General features: G+C 39.5%; 1 protein-coding gene across 1 annotated transcript in view; it reads left to right on the top strand.

Annotated features, from left to right (window-relative positions):
* The window catches only part of LOC140732529 (histone deacetylase 5-like), a 107,052-nt gene that overhangs the window by 50,533 nt on the left and 36,879 nt on the right, over positions 1-19,640 (top strand). Inside the window, 1 exon segment of the mRNA XM_073055298.1 lies at positions 67-164. Coding sequence (XP_072911399.1) covers positions 67-164 — 98 coding nt within the window.

The raw sequence follows: 19,640 nt of genomic DNA, 5'->3' as shown, positions 1-19,640 counted from the left end.
GTTGGTTTCAAAGGTATTTTAAGCAAAATTATGTATTTATTTTTCTTAGAGCTGTTCTGTTTTCAGGTTGGAAATGGTCCTGGTGAAGGCTTCACTGTGAATATTGCATGGACAGGTGGTCTTGATCCTCCTATGGGAGACGTAGAATACCTTACAGCATTTAGGTGTGTACCCACCTGTAGTGATATTTGAAGTTCAAAGCTTTAATTTTTTTCACAAAGAATATTGAAGAAGTGTGTTTGATTTAAATTTGTGTCAGATGTATTTTAATATATTGCAGGTTTCTCGAACTATTCTGAGTTGCATTTTTCACTTTTTTAGTTTAAAATTTATTTTTAATTGCAAATAACAAAATGGAAATGGATGTTTGCAGTGTGCAATGAGAGAATTTCAAGCATACTAATAAATTGCTATTGCAAGCATACTAATAAATCCAAGTGAACAGATTAGAGAAATGAGAAAAGGCATATTAACAGAATGAAAAAGGAATATTGCTTTTTTTTGGCAAGTGGCTCATAAAATTAAAAGATTTGATTAATAAATCTAGAACAACTCCACAGTCTCCATATTGCTACATTAAGCTGACTGTTTCCAGCATCTTAGCCGGAAGTCCAATCTCTGTGTCGATAAATTTCTGAGGAATTTTCTGATTCTATCACTCAAATCAATGCTTGCCTGAAGTTCCCAGTCTCTTGAGTATCTCCTCATAATTCTGACATTTGCTACTGTGCTTCAGTCTTTGGGCTATTCTGTAAATTGGCTCCAGTGTTTGACTCTGCCATATTTCTCATTACCCAGATTCAGTGGCCAAGGTGTAATAGTCATAAAAACATGAAAACAGACCATGAAGCTCTCCAATTCAGCACTGACCATTAAACACTAAATCCTAATACTCTATTCTCTCAATAATTTCAACAGCTCCCCATATTCTGCTGAACACAGGCACATAAAGGGAAATTTACAATAGTCAATTAACCGACCAAGCTGCACATCTTTGGGATGAGAGAGAAAAGCAGACAAACTGGAGGAAATGCACAAGGTTACAGAGAAAATGTGTACAGTTCACTCAGACAGCACTGGAAGTCATGAATGAATGTGAATGACAGGAGAAGAAAGGCAACATTCCACAAGCTGTGTCAATGTGCTATTCAGAGTACTACTGGACCAATATGTAGTTAGACTTTTAATATTCACTCTGACTTCAATTCCAAGACAGGTCAGGAGAGTACATTGTCTATTTTGCCATTATTGATCCTGCTATCTACAGTTTGGCCATATTGAGTGTCAAGTCTCGATTGACTTAATTTCACTCTTAGCTATTTCAATATAATTTTGCTTTCTACATATAGTACTTTACATTTGTTTGCAGTAAATTTGATAAGCTACCTTTAATTTTACCATCATCCCTCATTTGGTAAATTTAGGCTTTCAGAATCCAATCTATGGCCTTCAATTAAACAGAGCTGACACCGTATAGAGTCACGGAGATTCTATCCAGTGGTTATCACCATCCTATTGTTTCTTCTCTCATCAGTGCCCATTGTTCCTTAACATTCTGACATCTTTTCATGCTAGATCTTCAAGGGTTTAAACTTAATGAAATATATTACCTTTAGGACGTTATCAAATATGAAGAATTCAAGGTTTGCCAGGCATGAGGTTTACTGAGTGATGTATATTAGGGTTTGTTTTGTCTCAAACCATTGAAAACCAGGTTGTCTATATGGCATATCATATAGTGTGCATGATATGTACAAGACCTCTGAAAATGTGCATTGGTCTGTGGAGTCCTGCCATGTGCAGAAGTTCGCTGATGACACGGCCATAGTGGGGTGTGTCAGGAATGGACAGGAGGAGGAGTATAGGAAACTGATACAGGACTTTGTGATATGGTGCAACTCAAACTACCTGCGTCTCAATATCACCAAGACCAAGGAGATGGTGGTGGACTTTAGGAGATCTAGGCCTCATATGGAGCCAGTGATCATTAATGGAGAATGTGTGGAGCAGGTTAAGACCTACAAGTATCTGGGAGTACAGTTAGACGAGAAGCTAGACTGGACTGCCAACACAGATGCCTTGTGCAGGAAGGCACAGAGTCGACTGTACTTCCTAAGAAGGTTGGCGTCATTCAATGTCTGTAGTGAGATGCTGAAGATGTTCTATAGGTCAGTTGTGGAGAGCGCCCTCTTCTTTGTGGTGGCGTGTTGGGGAGGAAGCATTAAGAAGAGGGACGCCTCACGTCTTAATAAGCTGGTAAGGAAGGCGGGCTCTGTCGTGGGCAAAGTACTGGAGGGTTTAACATCGGTAGCTGAGCGAAGGGCGCTGAGTAGGCTACGGTCAATTATGGATAACTCTGAACATCCTCTACATAGCACCATCCAGAGACAGAGAAGCAGTTTCAGTGATAGGTTACTATCGATGCAATGCTCCTCAGACAGGATGAAGAGGTCAATACTCCCCAATGCCATTAGGCTTTACAATTCTACCGCCAGGACTTAAGAACTTTTTAAAAGCTATTATTAATGCTTTTTGAGATAGTGATTTTACTGAGTCATATTTTTTACTGAGTTAAGTATTGTATGTAATTAGTTTTGCTACAACAAGTGTATGGGACATTGGAAAAAAAGTTGAATTTCCCCATGGGGATGAATAAAGTATCTATCTATCTATCTATCTATCTATCTATCTATCTATCTACAAACCCCACTATTTTGATTTTGTTCTGTAACCATTTTCCTGCTTCAAGAGACGAAGTTAGATTCCAGTTAAATGGGCCATTACTTAGTCAGGGCATCCACTTATTTGTGAAAACTCTTAAAGAAACAAAACTAATCAAGAAAATAGCTATGATTCCCTTCCTTTATTTGGGATACTATGCCACTTAATTGGGACAGGAGACTGCAGCCAAACAGTTTGTAACTAGCATTAGTCACCTGTGGCTGTTAGACACTACGTTGAAAACAGAGAGCAGTTTTCAAATTGTTTCAGTTACCTGTGTTTGTGTTCCAAAAGCAGTAGTTTTCGTCACTAGTGCTTGGTGGGAAATAGCAGTAAGACAACTCAGACTGTTTTGGTCACAGCGGTTTCAAGCATTCAGACTTGGAGATGCCAGAAATGGCTGGGAGTGAGAACGAAATGATTTCACTACAACATGTTAGGAACTATAAGGAATTTGAAGATAGCGGCAATCATCTTAAATGTTTCAATGACCATGAGGATTTGTGGGATGCAATTGTCAAAACCATTGCATGAAGGCAGTTCATTATCTGTACTAGTGTCAGTACTGATTTTATTCATTTAGAATCAAGCAATGTACAGCAGAGTGTACACTGGATGACTTCCTCAGTCAATAACTACTAAGAACTGTTTTATAGTATGTAGTAGTTTTTCAGTGTTCTAATTTGTTCTGTATTTCATTTAACTATATAATTTGTTACTCAGTTAGATGGTAGTCTGTCAAATATTGAACTATTTCAACTATTTCCATGAAATTTTAACTAGCTGGGACAGCTGCTTAATTGGGCCAAATTGTACTGGTCTTGATGTGTCCCAATTAACCAGAATCCACTGTATTAAAAAAAAAATTGGGGTCCAGATGGTGATTTATAACATAAAAGATTGATGCAAATCTAATGGAACAATGATTTAATTATAATTTCAAGATACTACAGCTAGGCCTGCTCCCACTGACACCTCCCAGCCTGCACATGCAGGTAACCCCCCCCCCCCCCACCTCCACCCAGCTAAAGGGATTGACCTGCCACTTATTTCAGACCTCATCACCTGCAGCCGAGTTAACCCCAGTTCTCGTCCAATGTCCTTGTTCACTCATCGAACTAGCTGTATTCAACCAGTTCCTTTGAGCTTTCACTCGCCCTGCCTAAAGATCACCTGGTTGCTTAGTTGTGCTTAGTTTCCATTCTCTCTTGTTTTGTGCCCCCTCGTGACTTTATTACTTGCCATCTATTATTAAAGATGTCATTCATTGCTGAGTTGTCTCTGCTGCTCTGACTTTGGGTCAATCCTCCACTGTATTTCCTGACAGGATGAGTGTACTAATACCTCCACTGGTGGATCGACTCACCAATGCTGCTCTCAACCTGTGTTGCTCCTGCCTCTCCACTCACAGCCCTCACTTTACCTGGTCATCCGTTTCACTACAGAGTTGGGGACCCACCTGCTGAACCAGAGAAAGCCCGTGCCATCTTTCAATGACCTTTTCCATGTACCCTCAAACAGTTACAGCGTTTCTTGGTCTTCTCCCTCTTCTACGGCCATTTCACCTGAAGCTACAGACAAATTTCCACTTCTCTCACCTCTCTGATCATGTCACTTATCTCACAAGTAACCTGGTTAGCTGCCACAGACCACTCTTTTGAGAAGCTCAAGATGAGCTTCACCACCACTCCCATTCTCCGCCATCCACAGACCTTTTGCAGCAGAGGTGGACACATCAGACTTAGGCTCCACAGCCAGCTTTTCCCAGTAAGGAGTGGACAGGTTGACACACTCTTGGGCCTTCTTCTTGCACAAGTTCAACCCCACCCAGTGCCATTATGGAGTAGAAGACAGAGAGATATTCACCATCAAATGGGCCTTAGAAGAATGGACACATTGGCTGATGGGAAACACTGAACTCTTCCTGATTTGGATTAACCACCAGAACATCATATGCAGACAACAGACCCCCCAACTCAACCCACATCAGACTCACTGAGCAATATTCTTCAAACAATTCAACCCCACCATCTCCTACCGACCAGGTTCGGAGAACACAGGGACAGATGCCCTGTCATGACAGTTCAGCCCAACTGAAACATAGACCAACAGTGAGCCCATCATTCCGTCCTCTCAAATCCTCACCCCAATTGTCTGGGACCTTGAGAACCAGATCTGCCAGGCCCTACAGCATGAGCCTGCTCTGACCAACACACCAGACAACCACACGTACGTGCCAGCAGCTATATCCTCTGACACATTCCAGTGGGTCCAATCCTCACCCCTCTCTGGCCATCCAGGCACATGATGAATTCTGGATTTTCTGGTTCTGGTGGCCCACAATTATCACAGATGTACATCAGCTGGGTTGCTACCTGCCCTCTGGGCTCCTGTAGCCCTCAGCAGTCCCCCAATGCCTGAAGTCCCACATTGCCATGGATTTCATCACAGGATTGTCTCCTTCCAGTGGGGCCACGGTAATCATGACAATGGTGGACCATTTCTCCAAGGTGGTCCACTTCATTGCCCTCCTCAAAGCTTCTGCCTGCTGTTCCGATAGCAGAGCTGGCTCTCCAACATCTAGTTAAACTCCACGACTTCCCTTGGGATGTTATGTCGGACTGGGGCCCAGAATTCATCTCCTGCTTGTGGCAAGACTTCTGCTCCCTTCTCTACACCTCAAAAAGTCTATATTCTGGTTATCATCTGCAAACTAATGGTTAGTCAGAAAGAGTCAATCAGCAAGTAGAGAGGTTTCAATGATGCTTAGCCACCTCTGTCCCTTACAAATGGAAGATGTATCTGCTCTGGGCTGGGCTGTCCTACAATCTACACACCTCCTTTGCCATAGGTATATCGCCCTTTGAAGAGCTTCATGGTTACCAACCCCTGTTGTTCCCCATGGAAGAGCCCACAGTGGAGGTCCCTTCTGCCAGGGCCCTGGTTCTCTGCAGCAGAGTGCTTAGAGGAGGGTACGGAGGGCCATCCTCACTGCCAACCATGCCTATGTACCAGTTCAACCAGCATCGGCATCCAGCCAGACAACTCCAGCCTGGGCAACATGTCAATCTGTCCTCCTGAGATGTACCCCTGCACATTGACTGACACAAGCTCCTCCAGTTCATTGCTCCCTTCAAGATCACCCGTTGCATCAATCCAGCTTCCACCCTCACTAAAACAAAAAGAAATTGTGATTGAGACAATCAGGTGGATCCTTGTGAAAGTGCACAAAGATTTAAATGGGAAGGTAAAGTTCTTTCATGCAATTCCAATGTAACTCTCAGTGTTGTAAGAGTATTTTATATGGCATGCATAGTGCTTGAACATGTAGCACTGCTATAAGTTTTTGCTGAATTTTTTTTAAAATAAGCTCTAACCAGTTCATCTATCGTCTCTGCTTTGCATAGTGACCTTTACCCTCGCTTTTCCTAAAATCCAAAAACAGCCAATGTTGATGAAACATATAATGGCTCCTTTCCTGTGCAGTAAAGTCGGCTGTAAAGTCTGATAATTAAGGTAACCAAGGAGGCTGAGCCCAGCAGGCTAATGGTGCACCAAACACTTTTATAACTTCAAACGATATCAAAGTCACAGGAGTGGGCTCAGAGTTGAACTGGTTTGAATTAAGCTCACTTCCACACGCTCTGCCCAAAGAAAGCTCCAGACTTCTGGATTTCATTACAGCTAATTATCTTATCTTTTTCATCTCAGGCTTGACCCTAAGGCTGGTAGGCAGCTAGTCAGTATGTTTGTGTGGTTGTTTTAGAAAGCCTGTAGTCATTCAATGTCCCAAGGACCTGCTAAGTAAAACACTTACCCCCTGCCTCTGATAATTAAATATGATAATAATGCAAGTCCAAATAACCTTACTTACTCTTACCTTTAATTGTATTGTTTACCATGTAAAACATTCAAAATGGGTTATTTTCATGTTTTGTTCACACAGTTTGATCATGAAAGACGTATTGTTCAGATTGTGAACTTGATATTTACTTCCCATTTGAAAAATTTCTGATTATTGTACAGAAGTAGGAGTCGAATAATAAAGTCCTGAAGTTAACCCTGTCTTCCTAGCAGGAAGCAGGCATATAAGTAGCAAAGACTGTGGATGTCTGCTTCTTACTACTTTCCCAATAACTGCCATTTTAAGTGTCGAGCTTTTGCTAGGGTAGTTGTATCTAACTTAGATAGGCAAGCATCTGATTAATGTTCAAATAACAGATTCTGCTGATATAGTTTGGGCCCCAATGTGATTTGGTCTTTGGTACCTAGTATAACAGCCATCACTAAAGCCTGTCAATGAGTAATTTGGGACAAAATAAGCCAAGGAAATATTTAAATTTTTAAAGATTTTTTTTGGTAAACTGGGATAATACATTGTCTCATAACAGCACCTCCTGTGACTTAGATTTGCCAAAACCTCCCTACCACGTTTGAATAAAGACATGTGAACCTTAGCTTGAGAGTTACCACTGTGCTGGGAATAATTTCCCTGAGTACCTGGCAGCAGCTTTTTGATGAACAAAATCCTGCTTACCAGCTTTGAGTGGCAGTTAGATTTATAAGCAGTTAAAATGGTCCAATTGCAAGCTGATGCTACACTGAGTACTTCCTGTGTATTAAGGTCCACGCATTGCATAGCAAGCCTTGAATAAAATTAGGACTGTTAGTGAACTAATCAAACTTTGACAAGATAGGAAAATCAATCTCATAAGCAAAATAGTTTCTCTAATGTCTAGTTTTGTTTGTTCAAATATATTAATATTGTCTGCAAAAATGTGTTTTATTTGAAGCACTGGTAGTCTAAGAAGACAATAGACAGTGTAAGCCTTGAGGAGAGCACTTCTTTCATCTGTTACTCTTTAATTTGAATGGCAGAAAGTAGACAATTTTTTTGCAGAGTGGGAATTGGTACAGGTTTGTTTGTTGTAATTGAAGTTTATGTGAGTTGACATGGATGAATACCAAGGAAATCACTAGATAAATTGATGCTCAAGATGATAACAATGAAGATAAGACCTCAGCAGCAGTGGGGTAAAGTAATTATGTAAATTAATATTGTAAATGAAAGTAGACAAGGGCATTTATTCATTCTTCCTCAGCACGAAGGCATCCAGTTAAGTCAAACCTTTCCACAGGAATGGGATAAGCAGATTTAAGTGTCTGAGCATTATTGCATTGCCTAGTAATTCTAAGTGCACAATTTATACTTGGTCCCCAAAGTGCTAATCAGTGCTACCAATGTGCATGTTGAAAAGTTGATAAATTGAGATTGATCTTTATCTTTGCCACCTGTATGGTTATCTGGGCGGGAAGACTTCATAGTCTTTGTAAAACACACTTTATTTTCACTCCATTGTGGTGGGTAATGTTGCTGGAAAAGATTTCCCAAATAGGCTAAAGTGGGACTTTGGAGAAACTGAAGAATGAGAAAGAGGTTCGTAGTTAAATTGATTTGCTAGGAAACTGTATACCAAAGGAACTTGGCACGAACCACTAATGGGAGAGTTTTTGGCAGAGTGAGAACTGGTTTGGACTAAGAAAAGTTTATGTAAGTTGACATCGATGAATGCCAAGGAAACTATTGAACAAATTGATGCTGAAGATGATGATAATGAAGATAAGAAGTCAGTAGTAGCAGGGCAAAGTAATTGAATGAGTGAGTAATGTAAGTAAATGAAGATATCCCACAATGGGACATAACAAGATTGAGTGTTGATGATATAAAGAGAGAATGCTCCAACTGAAATTTATGGATGTTATCTTTATCTGTCTATGTATTTATTTGTTTGTCTGTATTTGCACATATTGTCTTCTTTTGCACATTGGTTGTTTGTCAGTCTCTGTGTGTAATTTTTCAATCATTCTATTGTATTTATTTTGTTCACTGCAAATGCCTGCAAGGGAATGAATCGCATGGTTGTATATGGTGACATAAGTGAACTTCGATAATAAGTTTACTTTGAACTTTGAACTTTGAAGTTCAGAAATCGTACACCACTCTGAAAAGAAAATCATTATATATCTTGGCTATCATTACACACCCTATCTCTATTAGATCATGATACTCCCTACAGAATACCACATCATCATTCATCCAAACCGATACTGGGCCACCATACACCCTCCCTCATATCAGATCATTATACACCCTGCCCAATAACAGATCAGTACAGAGCTGCCCCAGAATAAGAACATTATACTTTCATCATGAATTATAATCTGCATATATTTTTCACTCAATATTAAGTTATTTACATCCTCCTCAATATTACATCATTGTGGACTGTTCCCAATATCAAATCATTATGAATCCTACCTAGATTAAAATCAGTATGCACTTTGACCAGTATCCCATAATTATAAATCGTAATAATGGATATTGTATGCTCTGATGAAAACCAGACCATATGAAATCTGTCCTGTTTTCAACATTATCTCCCTTACTTAATATTAAATCATTATGAATCCTGTTCAATATCTGATCTTTATATAAACTGTTCACTACCAGATCATTGCATTATGCTCCATACAGGATTATATTGTAGCCTGAAAAACAGATTGGTTTTTCAATATCAGTAGTACCAATATGAGGTATTCTGTCTGGTATTGACACTCAGAAATAATTATGACTCAGTACTTGTTAAGAAACTGGTTACAGTGTATTCATCAACCTCAGCAACTGTTAAAAACCAAAAAAAAACCCAAAGATGCTGAAGTCTGAGAATCAGCAAAAATGCTGAAAACAGGAACAGTTAACTTTTGTTTTTCAATAGCATACTGTCAAGTTTGACAGTATCATCTCTTTGAAATGAAACAAAAGTATAAGATAGATGCTGACCCATTCTTGGGACTACAATGTCGTTATAGATTTAAGAGTAATGCTGCATAAGTGAAGAATGCCTGTTCCTGTGCTGTACTGGAGTTACATCTGGAAATACAGTATCATCATGTAAATAAAACAGCCATAATTATAGTCTTTGCATTATATATTGCCTTTAACGTAACATCTCCATGCAAAATGAAAGATAGATAATTCAAATAATGTTGTTCCTGTTTTTGACATTGCTTTTTGTTTACTCTTGTCTGCAGTTATACTACATGTTCAAAATAAAACAGTGTTTATAAGATAATCTTGATTCACTCTGGCTGAATTAAAGCTAGAATTACCTTATAGAGTTTGTATTGCTCTAAAGCTGCAAGCACGAGCAATGAAATTCATCTAGTCTAACCTATTTTCAGATTACTGTCTGGCCTGTAATATTCAGTAAATATTGCAGCAAGATGTGTTATCACACATCTTTTCCCCCCAGCTTTAACAGAGAGACTATTTCTCTTAAGTATCAATTCCTTCAGGATGTTTCAGTGGAAAGATTTATTTGGGAAAGCTACAGGAGCAAGGGAGTTTGCTCACTCAACTATACTTTTTAAAAATTCTCAGTGGCAAAGTTACCTTATTTTTCCAAATATTTGTTAGTATGAACCTAATGCATTATCCTCCCCACCACCAGACTAGATCCACCACTCTACCCCCCTCCCCATCACTGCCATCCCCTTCACCACAAAAAAAAACTTGAGTCATCACATTATGGAAAACATTTCATGGAAAGTAAGTTAGTTTTTATGAGTTAAAATTTTAATTATCACTTCACACGACAGTTCAAAATACCTGATTCCAGCAGTTTGTGTCCAGTCCATGTATGGATTTGTTTGAATTTGCATTTCACATTGCACTAAAAGCCATTGTATCGTTAGTTACGATGATGTTAGCATACAGAAATTGGAGTTAATTGCCTGAACATGGTTGAAGTTTTTCAAGGGAAGCTGTTTTTTTTATTCCTGGAACCAAGCTGACTTTTCCATTCTGGCATTTGTTAGCACTTATTTCATTACAAGTTCATCCACGAAGTTTGCACTTGGCATTTTGGCACCAGATCTGAAAATTTAGTGAAGTTTTGCATTTTTCATTTTATTTCTTTTCAGCTCATTAAATGCATACTGTTGAGTAGCTGTTCCATTAATATTTTGCTTTTATTATTGAACACCTACATATTTCTGAACGGTTCTTCCCTCTAGTTTATTTATGCTTACCACCTCCTTGCCCATGTTTGTATTTTTTTTGTTCTTTCTCTGAAGAAGTAGACAAGCTTATATATTCAGACCCCAAGAATCTCGTTGTACATTGGAGATAACTGGTGCATGAGATTCCATCACTGGACAAAGGAATGAAGTAATGGAATGGAAATATCATTCCTATTTCTGCATTCACAACTACAACTTTAATTGATACAGCACGTTTAACATAGCCAAGCCATTGTTAGGGACTTCACAGTACCGTAGTTGTATGACTCAAAGAGAGAGACTCACGTACCATCACATTGAAAATATTATGATAGGTAATCAAAGATTTTGTCAAGGGCTAGATTTTAAGGAGTATTTTAAAGGGGAAGAGATTAGTTGTAAACTCATACAGGACAGAAACAGGCTCTCCCTGCCATTTATCAGCAGAATTTAGGATGTTTTAGGATGACTAATCAGTGGAACAAGGGAATACAATAGGAGTTTACTAAAATAATAGAGGAAGAATGATTTACATTTATATAGTAACTTGTACTGCCTCAGGATATTCTAAAGCAACTTTAAAGTTAATAAGGCTGTTAGAGTGCCAAATCATAGCACGGAGCAAACTGCTTCAACATTGCTGAGAGATGTGACCAGAAAAGCCCTATTTTATGACGTTGATTAAGGGAAAATTTGGCCAGAACACTGGAAAGTTCTTTTACAAAATCAGATATTTTATACTTACATCACCATATGAATATTATGTTGAAGAGTCAGCTGAGATATTGTGCTCAAGTCTCTAAATTGTAATGAACCTATTAACTTCAAAGTCAAAGTCAATGTCAAATTTATTATCAGAGTGCATATATGTTACCGTACACTATCTTAAGATTCATTTTCTTAAAGAAACACAATATGAGCAATTTATAGTTTATACATAAAGACTAACGAATAACCAATGTGCAAATAAAATAAGTAATATCGAGAACATAAGTTGTAGGCTCCTTGAAGGTGAGTCTGTAGTCTGTCTGTAGGCTGCTCAAATATTAGAGTCCCTGTATTAAATAAATAATGCAAAGATAAATTCCTAGTTTAGAACAAGAGTAACATGATAGCATACTGGCTTATTGCTGTCCAATCAGTCACAATCATTAGCAAAATGAAGGAAGACATCATCAAGTATGCTGCCAGGCAACACTTATAGATTCATAGTTTGTGTCAGACATGTGGTGTTTAGTTTGCATTATTTAGAAAAATTTGTTATCATGCAGCTTGTGATGAACATAATTTAACCTGTACTTTTTATCAGTCGAAGGCCAGCGACATCTATATGGAACTTTGATGAGATAAAGTTTGTAGCACTGCAAGTGTTTTGGTCTTCATGCCCGAGGATGTATGATGTACTGTATATGCCTTAGAGTCATGCAGTATAGATGGATTATTGAGATGAGAAAATAGTTCATAAAGACATATTGAGGAACACACAATGACTTTAGAAGAATGGGAAGTAGCTTATTACTGATGTGCATGTCGAGTACAGTCTTAGCTTTTCCACATCTGTATGTGTGCTCCCAAATCATTCTTTATGCTTCCAAAGTATTCTTTATACTGGAGAGGCAGGGCTCTTATACGAAAATACTGCCAGTTGGGGCTTTTAGGTGCGGATGGGTGGGTGTCATTACAAAACAAATTACCCATGAAATAGCAAAAAAAAAATCTTGATAGCTATCTAAGTCACTTCCCATTATACTGGCTGCCAAAACATATCTAATACTTTGAATAATCTTTTATCTACCTAGCATTCAAAAGTGTACAAAAAGCAGCTGAATGTGTAACAACAAAAATGAAATATTTTAAAAATAACAAAATTAATGCTTTTACTGTTCCTTATATTCAAAAGGTTATAAAAATCATTAAAGGATAATGAAAGAATTGAGAATAAAATACTTCAAAACTACAGCGAAATTAAGATATTTAGTTTCACTTAAAGCACTTGGAAATACTTAAAAATACTTAAGTGAAATTAATTAAAGAAAAATAACTACTTGAAACTTACTCACATCGAACTGAATAAACTTAGTGTTTCTGCACTAAGTTGAATCTGCTATAGGTTCAGCAGGGAAAATCCCAGAGTAGTTGCTGGGGGGATTGTAGTAGGTTCCTGTTCTCCCACTGGGCTCCAGGCAAAGGCCTACAATTAGGAATAGTCAGCATGCTTGGAATCTTGCTCTGTCCTGGAACAAGAACTTTGCTGAAGGGGAGAATTGCTTTTAGATGGATGTGGAACTATTATTTTTCCCCCCAGTAAGTTCTAATTCTGAATTGATCTGCCGATTTACTCATATATACTATATATACACCTTACCAAATTCGGTAAGGCCGAATTTGGAGTATTGTGTACATTTTTGGTCACTGAATTATAGGAAAGATGTCAATAAAATAGAGAGAGTACAGAGAAGATTTACTAGAATGTTACCTGGGTTTCAGCACCTAAGTTACAGGGAAAGGTTGAACAAGTTAGGTCTTTATTCTTTGGAGCGTAGAAGCTTGAGGGGGAACTTGATAGAGGTATTTAAAATTATGAGGAGGATAGTTAGAGTTGACGTGGATAGGCTTTTTCCATTGAGAGTAGGGGAGATTCAAACAGGAGGACATGAGCTGAGAGTTAGGGAGCAAAAGTTTAAGGGTAGCACGAGGGGGAATTTCTTTACTCAGAGAGTGGTAGCTGTGTGGAATGAGCTTCCAGTAGAAGTGGTAGAGGCAGGTTCGGTATTGTCATATAAAGTAAAATTGGATAGGTATGTGGACAGGAAAGGAATGGAGGGTTATGGGCTGATTGTGGGTCAGTGGGATTAGGTGAGAGTAAGCATTCGGCACGGACTAGAAGGGCCAAGATGGCCTGTTTCCATGGTGTAATTGTTATATAGTTATATGGTTATACTGAATTAGTATCTCCCAAATAACATGGAGAATTGATCAAGTATGTCCTATTCACAAGAAGCAGGGAAAATCCAGTCTGGCTTCTTGCTGTCCAATCTTTGCAATCATTAGCAAAATGAAGGAAGGCAACACCAACAATGCTGCCAGGAAATATTTGTAGATTCATAGTTTGTATATAGTGTAGAAACACACTCGTCAACCCAACCCATCAAGACAACCAAGACACTTAACTATGCTAATTTCATTTGCCTGTGTTTGGCCCATTTCTCTCTCAATCTTTCCACATATCTTTTAAATATTATAATAGTATGTGCTTCTATCATTTCATCTGGAGGCTCATTCCATATAGCCACTACATCCTGTGTGAAACAGGTACTCAGATCCTTTAAATATATCCCTGCTCACTTTAAGCCTACTGTATGTGTGACCTTGATTAACTTACAAAATGTTTTATTTCCAATTTGTTTAAGTTAAATTCCATCATGATGCCCTTGTCCACTTTCCCAGTTGTTCTAAATCTTCCTGTATCCTTACACAATCTTCATCACTTTCTACTACATACTACACCACTAATGTTGGTGTCATCTGCAAACTTCACTCACCAATAATCTGCTGACTAATGCCAACACCATGGGGAAAACACTCAAATGGTTGTAGTCATACTTTGCACAGAGGGAAATTATTGTGATTGAGAAGTCAAAGTCAACTTGAAATCCAAAGAGAGGGCATATAATAGAACAAAATTAGAGGATTGGGAAGCTTTGAAAAAAGCAACAGAAGGCAATTAAAAAACTCACAAAGAGGGAAATGATGGAATACAAAGGTAAGCTAGCCAATAATATTAAAGAGGAAACCAGAAGTTTCTTCAGATATATAAAAAGTAAACTAGAGGTAAGAGTAGATATTGGACTGCTGGAAAATGTTGCTGTTGATCTAGTAATGGGAGATAAGGAAATAGCAGGCAAAGTGAGTAAGTATTTTGCATCAGTCTTCACTGTGGAAGACGCAGCATGCTGGGAGTTCAAGAGTGTTCAGGGCAGAAGTGAGTAAAATTGCCATTACTAGTTACCGTTGAAAGGTCTGAAGGTAGATAAATCACCTGGACTAGATGGTCTACATCCCAGGTTCTAAAAGAGGAGGCTGAATAGATTGAGCCGGCATTGGTAGTGACCTTCCAAGAATCACTAGATACTGGCATGGATCGGGAGGACTGAAAAATTGCAAATGTCACTCCAAGAAGGGAGAGAGGCAGAAGAAAGGAAATTATAAGCCATTTAGTCTGACCTTAGTGGTTGGGAAGATGTTGGAGTCGATTGTTAAATATGTGGTTTTGGGGTACTTGGAGGCACATAATAAAATGGGCTGAAGTCAGCATGGCTTCCTTAAGGGAAAATCTTACTTGACAAATCTTTTGGAATTCTCTGAAGAAGAAACAAGCAGGATAAACAAAGGTGGTATTGCTATATTGTAACTTGATTTGAATCTGAAGAAATTTGAGAGATCTCTTCCCAGTGGCTCTGTGAGAATAGCTGAAGAAGATGGCTCCCCACCATCTTGTTAAGGCATTTAGAGATAGATAATAAACTTCCCAGTAGCTCCCAAACCCTAGAAAATGTTGTGGTTACTTGAAATGACCTGGAGACACAGACAATTCTTCAAGAAAATTAAACCTTTATTTGCAAACGAAGGCTGAGGCAATCAATGAACTTGTCACCGAAAGCCCCCCGAGCTCCGGTGTACAGCATTCCTTATAGTAATTTCTTATCTCAGTTACATTTCGGTTTCATCAGCATACCCAATCAATTTTTAATTGCATATCATCTATATATGAATTAATTAATCGCTCTTGCCTAGCCTGCGGTGTGCCACCATTATGTTTCACCCGTTCGCATTGGGGCCTTATTCGTGGCCAAGATTATGTTTTCCAGACAACCTCCCTCACAGTACATTCCTGCTCGCAGCATTCTGTCCGCCACCGTTATCTTGTACTAAACAAAGGCTGAGTGTAATACATGGGGTACATTTCAGCTAATAGTGCTGCTAACTAAACAGGTGTCCTGTAAATATGCAGCTAAGAGAGTACAAAGTATCTAGTGAAAACAACACATAGCAAAATGTGTCTAGTAAAATAATACATATTAATATTCAGTACCTAGAAGTGATTACATAGTATAGTAAATAGCTAATACATAGTGATTATATTTCAGGTATATATAGTGGTTATGTTAGGTATATTTCTCAATAAAAACAAAAATAATACCGTTATGACCCCATTTTCTTCAGTACTTGGGTATAACAGGGGAAGAAAGTGGTGTAGTGGATACTAGGCCGTGGCTGAGTGGGAACTCAATGATGCCGTCTAGCATCAATAATATTATTTGAAGCAAGGTAAAGAAATTGGATTTTGTGGAAATCAATAAGTAGGGTCTTCATTTAATTGTTAAATCAACATGGAATTTCTATTGGACATTATCCTTAATTCTGGGAACAATTTTGGAAGACTCTCCTTTTCCATGGGCTTGAAGAAGGTTCTCTTTGAAAGTAATTCAAATTCATTGTCTTAAATAGTTAATCCACTGCCCGCAGTTTGCATCCTGATTTATTCTACTAGGGAGCTCATTGTTTCCTGGGGCATTTTCTCCCTTATGTACAGTATATATCAGCTGTCATGGCAGCTATCATACTGTCATGGGAGATTGACCATTGTATCAGAAGGATGAGGAAGTGCAGACAAGCATAGCTGTGAAATGAGGGAGGTGATCACACTCGCAGTGGACCCTTCTCCTTTATCAGTAATAGTGAAGAAGAAAGTCTTTGACACGTCTTCACCAAGAATGTGGTCAGTGACTTATATCACCTACTCCAACCACAATCCAGCCTGCTTTCAAGATCAAAGATTGTTTACTGTCATTTCCAATACACAAATGTAAAAGAGATTGAAATAATTGTTACTCCAGATGCAATGAAGCGCTAAAAAAGCTCAATAAGAACACAATAATAAAAAAACATGATAAATATAAATACATAAGATAGTTTATATACATTGATTGTCTGTCCATAAAGTGACACTGGGCACAGGATTGTCTGTAGATAAGGTGACTCTGACAGGAATGATAAATTAGTGGTTGTGGGGTGTGTAAAGGGTTTACTTAGTGGGTGTTTTAGTTAGAAGAGTTAAGTTTAGTGGAGGTGTTGATGAGCTTAACTGCTTGGGGGGAGTAACTGGTTTTGAGTCTGGTGGCCCTGGCTCAGATGCTACATAGATAGGAGTGGGACAAACAATCCATGAGCAGGGTGAGAGGGATCTTTTATAAAGTTACTGCCCTTTCGGTATATATGTCATTGATGGTGGTTAGACCAGTGCTACTGATGCATTGGACAGTTTTGACTGTCTGTTGTGGAGCCTTCCTGCCTGCTGCAATGCAGTTTCTGTACCATGCAGTGATGCCACATGTTAGGATACTCTCCACTGCGCATCTGTGGGATGTGAGTGTAAATAACCATACCCCTGCTCTCTTCAACTTTCTTAGAAAGAGGCATTGATAAGCTTTCCTGGTTGTGTAGGATGGGTTCTGGCATCATGAGAGATTGTTCGAGATGTGCACTCTCAGGAGTTGCGAGAGTGTCAGGGGGCAGAAGTGGTTGTTGTTGCTTGAAAAACTGAAAAGTATGAAGATAGGTTAGTCAACTGGACTACATGAACTACACCCCAGGCTTCTGAAAAAGTTTATGAGATTGTGGAGACATTAGTAATGATCTTTCACGAATCACTAGATTCTGGAATGGTTCCTGAGGACTGGAAAATTGCAAATGTTACTCCACTTTAAGAAGGGAGGGAGGCAAAAGAAAGGAAATTATAGGCCAGTTAGTCTAACTTCAGTGGTTAGAAAGTTACTGGAGTCTATTATTAAGGACGAGGTTCATGAGAATGGTCCCAGAAATGAAAGGGTTAATATATGAGGGACATTTTATGGCACTGGTTCTACACTTGCTGAAGTTCAGAAGAATGAAAAGGGATCTACTGAAACCTCTCGATTGTTGAAAGGCTTCAATAGAGTGAATGTAGAGAGGATGTTTCATTTACTGGGGGAGTCTAGCATCAGAGGGCACAGCCTCAAAATTGAGGGATGTCCATTTAGATAAGAGATGAAGAAAAATTTCTTTGGCAAGAGGGTAGTGGATCTGTGGAATTTTTTGCACAGACAGCTGTACAGGAAATGTCATTGGGTATATTTAAGACTGAGGTTGATAGGTTCTTTATTAATCAGGGCATCAAACGTTACAGGGAGAAGGCAGAATAATGGAATTACGAGTGATAATAAATCAGCCATGATGGAATGGCAGAGCAGACTCAATGAGCAGAATGGCTCAATTCTGCTCCCAGGTCTTATGATCTGATGGTGTCGGAAAGTTTTCACAGTTTCCACTGCAGCACTGTTGATGTAAAGAAGGGTGTGAGTGGTGGGAGTTGTCCTGAAGTTAATGACCAACTCCTTTGTCTTGTTGACATTGAGGAAGAAGTTATTTGCCAGGCCTCAAATTCTTCAATCTCCTCTCTGTAGGCCATGTCATCATTGTTGGTGATGAGCCTCACACTGTCAGGTCATCAGCAAATTTGACAATGTGATTATTTGGGTGTTTGGTCGTGCAGTCATGTGAGCAGAGTGTACAGCAGTGAGCCCAGTACACAGCTCTGAGGGGTGGGGGCTTGTTTATCCTGACCACCTGGGGTCTGTTGCTTTGAAGTCCAACACCAGTTGCACAGTGGTGTATTTAAACTGAGGAATAGGAGTTTATTTACGAAAATCTGTGGGGAATAGAGTTGAATACTGAACTGAAATCTAGAAACAGGGTTCTGAAATATGTGTCTTCGTTTCCTAGATGTGTCAGGGCCAGGTGCAATCCAGATGCTGCCGCATCTGTCGTAGAGTAGTTCTGTTGGTAAGCAGATTGGTGAGTGCCCAGTGTGGCAGGAATGGAGTTTTTGATATGTGCCAATATCAGCCATTCAAAGCACTTCATGATGACTGGCATCAGTGCCACCGGCTGGTCATCATTTAGTTCTGAAGGTGTAGATGTTGGTACGGGGATGATGGTGGCTGATTTGAAGATGTGGGGACAGCAGCAAGAATGAGTGAAACTTTGAAGATGTCTGTGAAGACGGCAGTGAGCTGGTATGCACATTGCCTGAGTACTCGTCTTGGGATGTTGTCTGGCCCGGCTGCCCTACAGGTGCTGACTCTGCACAGAGTCCTTCTCACATCTACAGCTGTTACAGACAGTGGCTGCTCACTGGGGGAGGGGGGTAGCTTTCCTGTTCGGCATTGTGTTGCATGACTTGAATCATGCATAAAGGTTGTTTAGAGCAGGGAGGACGGTGTCACTGGTACAGTCAGCACTGTCCTCCATTGCGTAGTGAGTAATGCCCTTAGTGTCCAGCCACATATGGCAGAGATCATTATCAGACAGGTGTTCCTGAATTTCCTGTGCATAGGCAGTCTTTGTCCTCTCGATGCCAAAAAGGAGGCTTCTCCCCGGCTGCTCTGAGAGCTGTTCTGTCTCCAGACTTGAAGGCAGCATCACAGGCTTTTAGTAGGGAGCACACCTCTGCGTTCAGCCAGGACTTGTGGTTAGGTGTGAAACGACCATTTCTGAGGTAAGAACGACATCCACACACTTACAGGCGTAGCCAATGACAGTGAGACACATTCCTCGAGGTCAGTGCCTCCTCCGCCTTTGGTGGTGTCCTTGAACATTTGCCAGTTGGTCCATTCAAAACTGTCCTGAAGCATAGCGTCTGTCTCATTAGGCCAAACAGTGATGGTCCTCTTGACTGGTTTCTCAGGTAGAGAGATGCTGGAAGCTGGAGCAACACACAACCTGCTGGAAGAACTCCGAGAAGCGTCAACGGGAGGAAA

Source organism: Hemitrygon akajei, chromosome 8 (assembly GCF_048418815.1).
Source record: "Hemitrygon akajei chromosome 8, sHemAka1.3, whole genome shotgun sequence".
Classification (NCBI taxonomy): domain Eukaryota; kingdom Metazoa; phylum Chordata; class Chondrichthyes; order Myliobatiformes; family Dasyatidae; genus Hemitrygon; species Hemitrygon akajei.
This window is presented reverse-complemented; position numbering and strand designations above follow the sequence as displayed.